The sequence below is a fragment of the Microcebus murinus genome, chromosome 9 (genome assembly GCF_040939455.1).
Source record: "Microcebus murinus isolate Inina chromosome 9, M.murinus_Inina_mat1.0, whole genome shotgun sequence".
Taxonomy (NCBI): Eukaryota; Metazoa; Chordata; class Mammalia; order Primates; family Cheirogaleidae; genus Microcebus; species Microcebus murinus.
The window spans coordinates 47,292,320-47,299,261 of record NC_134112.1 but is presented as its reverse complement, the minus strand read 5'-3'; the positions used below and the strand labels follow the sequence as shown (position 1 = coordinate 47,299,261).

Below are 6,942 nucleotides of genomic sequence, written 5' to 3'. Positions count from 1 at the left end.
AAAATATGGTAGAAAACGGTAAAAAGAGAGGATTCAAACAACAGACTTAATGAAATGATATCCTTTCAGAACATACAATTAATGATTCCAAGCCAAAGAGAAGTGCTCAGCTGGAATGTGGTAACTTCTGTTAATAAAGATGAGGAACATCACCCTATCAATCAGTAAGCTGAAGAAGCCCCAGGTCATAGTCTGTGAAATTGTGATATAATAAAAAAATATATATTTTGATCTTTCTTCCAGTTTTCTGGCACATACCTCCTAAAACTTTTGGAATCTCTGAAATGATAAGTGTCTTTCTGTATGCTAGTGAGATCACTGGTGAATGCGGGCCCCTGGATAGCATCAGGATGGGTGCTGGTTGCTGAAAGAACAACCAACCTTGTGATTACAGAATTGGAACTGTCAGTCCTACCTCAGGGGAGGAGAGAGGGCCTGCACGTTGAGCTCATCCCCAGTGGCCAATGATTTAATCAATTATGCCTATATAATGAAGCCTCCACAGAAAAACCAAAAGGCCAGGGTTTGGAGATCTTCCCAGTGGCTGAAATATGGAGAGCACTGAAGACACAGTAACCCTTGAGAGGACATGGAAGTTCTGTGCCCCTTCCTCATACCTTTTCCTATGCATCATTTCCATCTGGCTGTTCCTGAGTTGTATTGTTTTATAATAAATGAGTAATAGTAAGCAAAGCACTTTCCTGAGTTCTTTGAGCCACTCTAGCAAATGATTCAACCCAAGGAGGGAGTCATGGGAATCTCCTATTGTAGCACAGTTTAATAACCTGGACTTTCAATTGTTGTCTAAAGTGGGGGGCTATCTGTGGGACTGAGCCTTAAACTCTGAGGTCTCCACTAACTTCGGTTATTGTCAGAATTGAATTGAACTGTAGGACACCTAGCTGGTGTTGGAAAATGGCAGGGTGTGATGAAAACCCACACATCGGATGTCAGAGTGAAATACTAAGAGTGGTGAGAATATAGAGAGTAAGAGGAAACAGTTTATTTTTCCTTAACATAATCCAAAAGAGTGATTTTGAGTAAATTATACAAACACACTACATCCTATTTTCTCACTTCTAAACTGATGTTTTGCTTTCCTGACCAATTTAGCTTTTGTAAAGACTAATCTGAATTCTAAATAAATTCTTGGTCTGGGTGTGGTGGCTCACATCTGTAATCCCAGCACTTTGGAAGGCCAAGGCATGAGCATCACTTGAGCCTCAGAGTTTAAGACTAGCCCCAGCAACATAGCAAGGCCCTGTCTCTACAAAAAATAGAAAAAATCAGCCCAGCATGGTGTCACACACCTGTAGCCCTAGCTACTTAGGAGATTGAGGCAGGAGAATCACTTGAGCCCAGAAGTGTAAGGCTGTAGTGAGCTATGATCATGCCACTGCACTCCAGCCTGAGTGACAGAGACACTGTCTCCCCTCTCTTCCTCAAGAGAGATACAGAGATAAACTCTTGGAGTTACTTAGAGATAAGCTCCATATGAATTAAAGGCATAGGACACCTGATGTTTTAAAGTATATTTTGGACCCTTGTGCATTTTGCCACATCAATTCTAGATATTCTATGAATTTGTGTCCATTATGAACTTGTTATATATCATGAGCTTGTTTTGTATCATGAACTTGTTACCTGCCCACCCTGCCACCTTGACCAACCCTTTCTCCTTGTCCTATTAACCATCCATCATCTCATCTTTCCTAAAATTGCCACGTGCAGCCTCCTTCCAGAGGCATACTCCATAAAGGTTTTCCTTGTAGCCATGCTTGAACACACTTAGTTGTCTTTAAATAATTTAGATACATAATTTTAAATAGATTGTAGTTTTGTCTTCAGAATAAAATGGACCTTAAATCTCTTTTCTTCCCTGAAAAAGAGTCCAAAAGCTAGATGGTCTTTTTGAGGTTTACAGATACATATTGCTGCTTATTTCTGTCCATCAGTCCCCTGGACATGCCACACAAAGCCACATTTGCTGGATAACCCCAACAGGAGAGATAGTGAAAGGGCATGTTCTTCTCTGCCCAAGGGAACACAGGATTATCCTGCCTAATAGGCTACAACGTATGGATCTCATTAGAAGAACCTGCCAGTGCTATACATGGTAAAGAATGTATTTCTGATAATACTTCAGTTAGGTTTGGACTGAGGCCAAGAGTCTCTCTGGCAGACTAAAGCCACTTTACCAACACTTTACTTTTAGCAAGAAGATTCATGATAAGGAAATATAAACAAGACGTCTTGGGTCACACAGTCACACCACCCCACTTCCTTTCCTACTCTTCCACCTCTTTTCGAGGGTGAAGAAACGTTCCCCAGCAATTAGTCATGACCTCTCTTCTACCTCAGTCTCTCTTCTGAAACTTTTTACTAAGAAAGTTTGCTTCAAGGGTTTTCAAAATTCAGTTTCAATTTTTGGGAGATTTTTTTTAAAAGATTTTGAATACCAGCAAAACCATCTGTTTTAACAAAAATTCCTCCCCTAACTACCTTTATTAAAGAAAATTTTATTTTTTAAAAAAATACTTTATTAATGAAAGGAAAGCCCCATAATATAATAACAATGCTTGAGTTAATATAGTTTGCAGAGAAAGGACTAAAAATCAAGTTTCCTGTGTATTATTTTGCCTTGTTGCTTATGATGCTCAAGATTTGTGATTTGCCAAAACCAACGAGAGACAAAGACACCAATGTTTAGCCTGCTTTTAAATTCTACTTTAGCTCTTTCCGTGCTTAGCGCAGCCATGGCCCGCAGTCCCAAGAAGCATCTGAAGCGTGTAGCAGCTCCAAAGCATTGGATGCTGGATAAGCTGACCGGTGTGTTTGCTCCTCGTCCATCCACCGGTCCCCACAAGCTGAGAGAGTGTCTCCCACTCATCATTTTCCTAAGAAACAGGCTTAAGTATGCCCTGACAGGAGATGAAGTGAAGAAGATCTGTATGCAGCGCTTCATTAAAATCGATGGCAAGGTCCGAACTGATATAACCTACCCTGCTGGATTTATGGATGTCATCAGCATTGACAAGACTGGAGAGAATTTCCGTCTGATTTATGACACCAAGGGTCGCTTTGCTGTTCATCGTATCACACCTGAGGAGGCCAAGCACAAGTTGTGCAAAGTGAGAAAAATCTTTGTGGGCACAAAAGGAATCCCTCATCTGGTGACTCATGATGCTCGCACCATCCGCTATCCTGATCCACTCATTAAAGTGAATGACACCATTCAGATTGATTTGGAGACTGGCAAGATTACTGATTTCATCAAGTTTGACACTGGTAACCTGTGTATGGTGACTGGAGGCGCTAACTTGGGAAGAATTGGTGTGATCACCAACAGAGAAAGACATCCCGGGTCTTTTGATGTGGTTCACGTGAAAGATGCCAATGGCAACAGCTTTGCCACTCGCCTCTCCAACATTTTCGTTATTGGCAAAGGCAACAAACCATGGATTTCTCTTCCTCGAGGAAAAGGTATTCGCCTCACCATTGCTGAAGAGAGGGATAAGAGACTGGCAGCCAAACAGAGCAGTGGGTGAAATGGTCTCCATGTAACATAATAACATGTTAAAAAGTTATTTGTACTTAATTAAAGATATTACAGTGTGATTCAAAAAAAAATTCTACTGTAGTTGATACTAAGTGGGGAGCCATGAATAATAGACTCATAAAGAATGAGAGCTGGACATTCTATAAGGAGACATCTTAACAACTCTCCTACTTTAGGAACGGAGAAACTCAGGCCCACACACGCTAAGCATGCTTAGAAGAAATTCTGCAAGGGGCAGACAGGTTCTGCTGCCAGATGCTGCTCCCTTGGGTGCTGACTGGATCTATGACCCTGAGCAAAATGCAGAACCTTTGTAAGCCTCAGCTTCCTAATCAGTAGGATGGGGCTAATAATCACACAAACCTCATGTGAGTAATGAGGAATGAGCAAGTTAATAAATATAACACTAAGCTTCATACAGAGTAGAAACTAAGGAAATATTGACACCACTATTATTGTAAGAGGCAGAGTTGAAGGAAGAACCAGAATAAGGAGCTAAGTCAATGGGTTTTTTTCTGAGTATCTTCCTCCAACAGTTGACCACCAGGAGAGTGATGGGAACATTATTCAAAACATATGGTTCCGAAAAATCTATAGTGCAATATCAAATTTTTGATGTAAACTGTAGCTTCGCTGCATATTAGAGAGATAGTAGGATTAGTTTTTAAAATCATGGACAAGAGCTAGACAACCTGGGTTCAAATCCCATCTATTCCATGTACTTGTTGTATATCCTTAAGCAAGTGACTTAACACTCCATGTCTCATTTTCCTCTGTAAAATGGGATAATAATAGAACCTATTTCATAGTGTTATTGTGAAAATGAATCAAATTAATATGTGGAAAGCACTTAGCACAGTGTCTGTGCCAGTGTTGTAAAGTATTAGTTATTATTATTATATGACAGAACCATCTTGCATACCATCTAAGATATTTTTGTACTGAAAGCACCCAAATAAACTTGTACTAATAATTTTACTTCTAACACTTTTAGGAATCATTGACCAGAGAATGATGGAATTATACTGAGGCACCTGCATATAAATCCATTGCTCAAATTCTATTCTTAAAAATAATTAAAAATAAAATATTTTTGTATACTGAATTGAAAAAAATGTCTAATTCTGAAAAGTACTGGATGACTCAAATATAAGTGTGGAAATAGAATTTGACTCACCCATACCTTTGGAGTTAGTGCTTGTCAACTTCTGGCCCTGAGGTAACCCTGATAGACTGGTGGTAATATAGCAGGAAAAACATTGTAGTTACTGAAGTTTTATTCACATTTTTGGTTTTGTTACTGCAAATTCATAGCATTTTCAGAGATTGGAGGACGTGATGAACTAGTCAATCTTTTACAGATGAGGAAACTGAGATCTAGAGAGGTGAAGTGACTGGCCAACATGCAGCTCGTGTATAATGAAGACCATGCTGGTTAATAATCTTAAAAAACACGAGCCTTCCACCTCCAGTCATCAGAGAGAGTTCCTGCTTCACACTATAAATCTAATTAACTGGATCCATATTTTATAAATAAGTAGCTTAAATAGTAGCAGTATTTCACCCAGTTGAACTTAAAATTATTTAAGATCAAAGTAATGTATCTTTTTGGATATCAGACTCTTGCTTAAAAATTTATATACTTTAAAATTCCTGTTACAGAGAACATAAACAGTACATTGAGTTTGATCAGTCAGTGAAAAATTAATCTCAGGGGGTAAATGTTTCATCTTTCAGGGCATCGGAGAACTAAGTAACAAGCAATTTACTCCATCCTGGTCCTGAAATCATCTGTTTATGTCATATGGATGAGTAGCTTACTCACAGAGGCTGGTCAGTCCTGCAGGGCCACCCTTATAAAGTAGAGGCCCTGCTGAAGATAATCATCACAGTACAACACTATTCATTCACCCTGATTCAGATGTACAAACCATTACTTGCTCTTTTTGTTAACCTAAGGTTCAGAGTTGAGTTAATCATATCTCAATGCATGGACCAGTTCACTCATGCTGAGTTCTTGCCTTCTTCCTCCCTTCCTTTTTTCTTTCCTTCCTTTCTTGCTGCCTTCCTTTCTTCCTTCCTTCCTTTAGCTCCTTCCCCTGTGCCACCTAGAACTTTTAGTGTTTTCAACTTCTCCCTTTTGAGTGACAAGATCTATCTTCTTTTCTGATCTTCTCCCTCCTTTAGGTGGCATTTGCCCTGTTTTTCCCTGGGGCAATAATGGAGGGAGGGTAGGGTTGGCAGATTGGATTACAGAGGGAAAATATATTGGAAAATATTATCTGCATACACTTACCATTCCAAATGAATGACACTTTAACCATTCCAAAGCACTTTTACATATCATTTGACCCTCTTGAAAACTGAGATAGAGAAGTTGTTACCATTTGTAGACAAAAATAGAAACAAAGACTGAGAAAAATGAAATAATTGTGTGTAGTAATAAAATAGATAACCCACAGATAACCTATTTTAGAAGAGTTTGTATGTCATTTATTTTCCCCAGAGAATATCAGTAAATATTTTTAAAAAAGCAAAATCTCCTTATTTTCCCTTTTATAGGTCTGGCCATCTGAGCTGAAAGGAGATTGTGGCACAACAATGATGAGTATTTTTTCTCTGCTTTGCAGCAGTAACTTGTGGTTGCTCCTAAGCATTTGCAAGAGTTCTTATTCTATTGTTGGCAATTCTCTTAGAAGTAAAAGATATTTTAAACCATGATTACCAACCCAACTGCTATTCATTTTTCAGTCTATATTGTGCTTATTAAATTACATTTCACTCTGATACAGATTGTAATTTTATTAATTATGTGGGATAATACTTTTACATGTTATCTAGTATAGACTTATATACATAGTTTATTTTAATCATGTAATTCTGCCCACTTCTTAGTAATGTAAGCTTCAAATTTTTTGCTTTTTTAAAATCTAAAAAGCAACATACTTGTCCTACCTTTTTTCATACCAAAAAGAAAAAAAGTTAAATTCATTTAAAGAACACTTTTCTGTGTCCTAGTGAAGCATTTTCTGCTCGTTGGTCAACAAAAACCATATCTACTTGAAGAGATGCAGTTTGGGTTGGTGAAAAGAGACAAACCTTGTTATGAATCCTGTCTCTCTACAACCTACCAGCTGTGTGGCCTTTAGGCAAGCAATTAAATTCCCAAACCTCAGTTTTCTTTCTATAATATGGGAATAATAATACCTATGCTTAAGGGTTAGTGTAAGAATTAAATGAAATCATATATATATAATGCCTGACATTCAGTAAGCAAGCACCAAAAATGCCAGTTTTCTTCTTTCTCCTTCCCATAAAAAAATAAACATGGATTCATCATGGACATCACTGGTTATACTCCAGAAAATCTACAGCAAAAATAT

The 6,942-nt window shown here is 38.2% G+C and overlaps 1 protein-coding gene across 1 annotated transcript; it reads left to right on the top strand.

Moving 5' to 3' along the window:
* Positions 1-2,739: 2,739 nt before the first annotated feature.
* LOC105879392 (small ribosomal subunit protein eS4, X isoform-like) lies at positions 2,740-3,624 on the top strand. Its single transcript, XM_012779603.3, has one exon. It carries the CDS (start codon positions 2,757-2,759, stop codon positions 3,546-3,548), a length of 792 nt encoding a protein of 263 aa, XP_012635057.3. The 5' UTR covers positions 2,740-2,756; the 3' UTR covers positions 3,549-3,624.
* Positions 3,625-6,942: the final 3,318 nt, after the last annotated feature.

Bases quoted from the DNA above. Each gene is read 5' to 3' on its own strand.
- LOC105879392 (XM_012779603.3), top strand. From the start codon at position 2,757: ATGGCCCGCAGTCCCAAGAAGCATCTGAAGCGTGTAGCAGCTCCAAAG.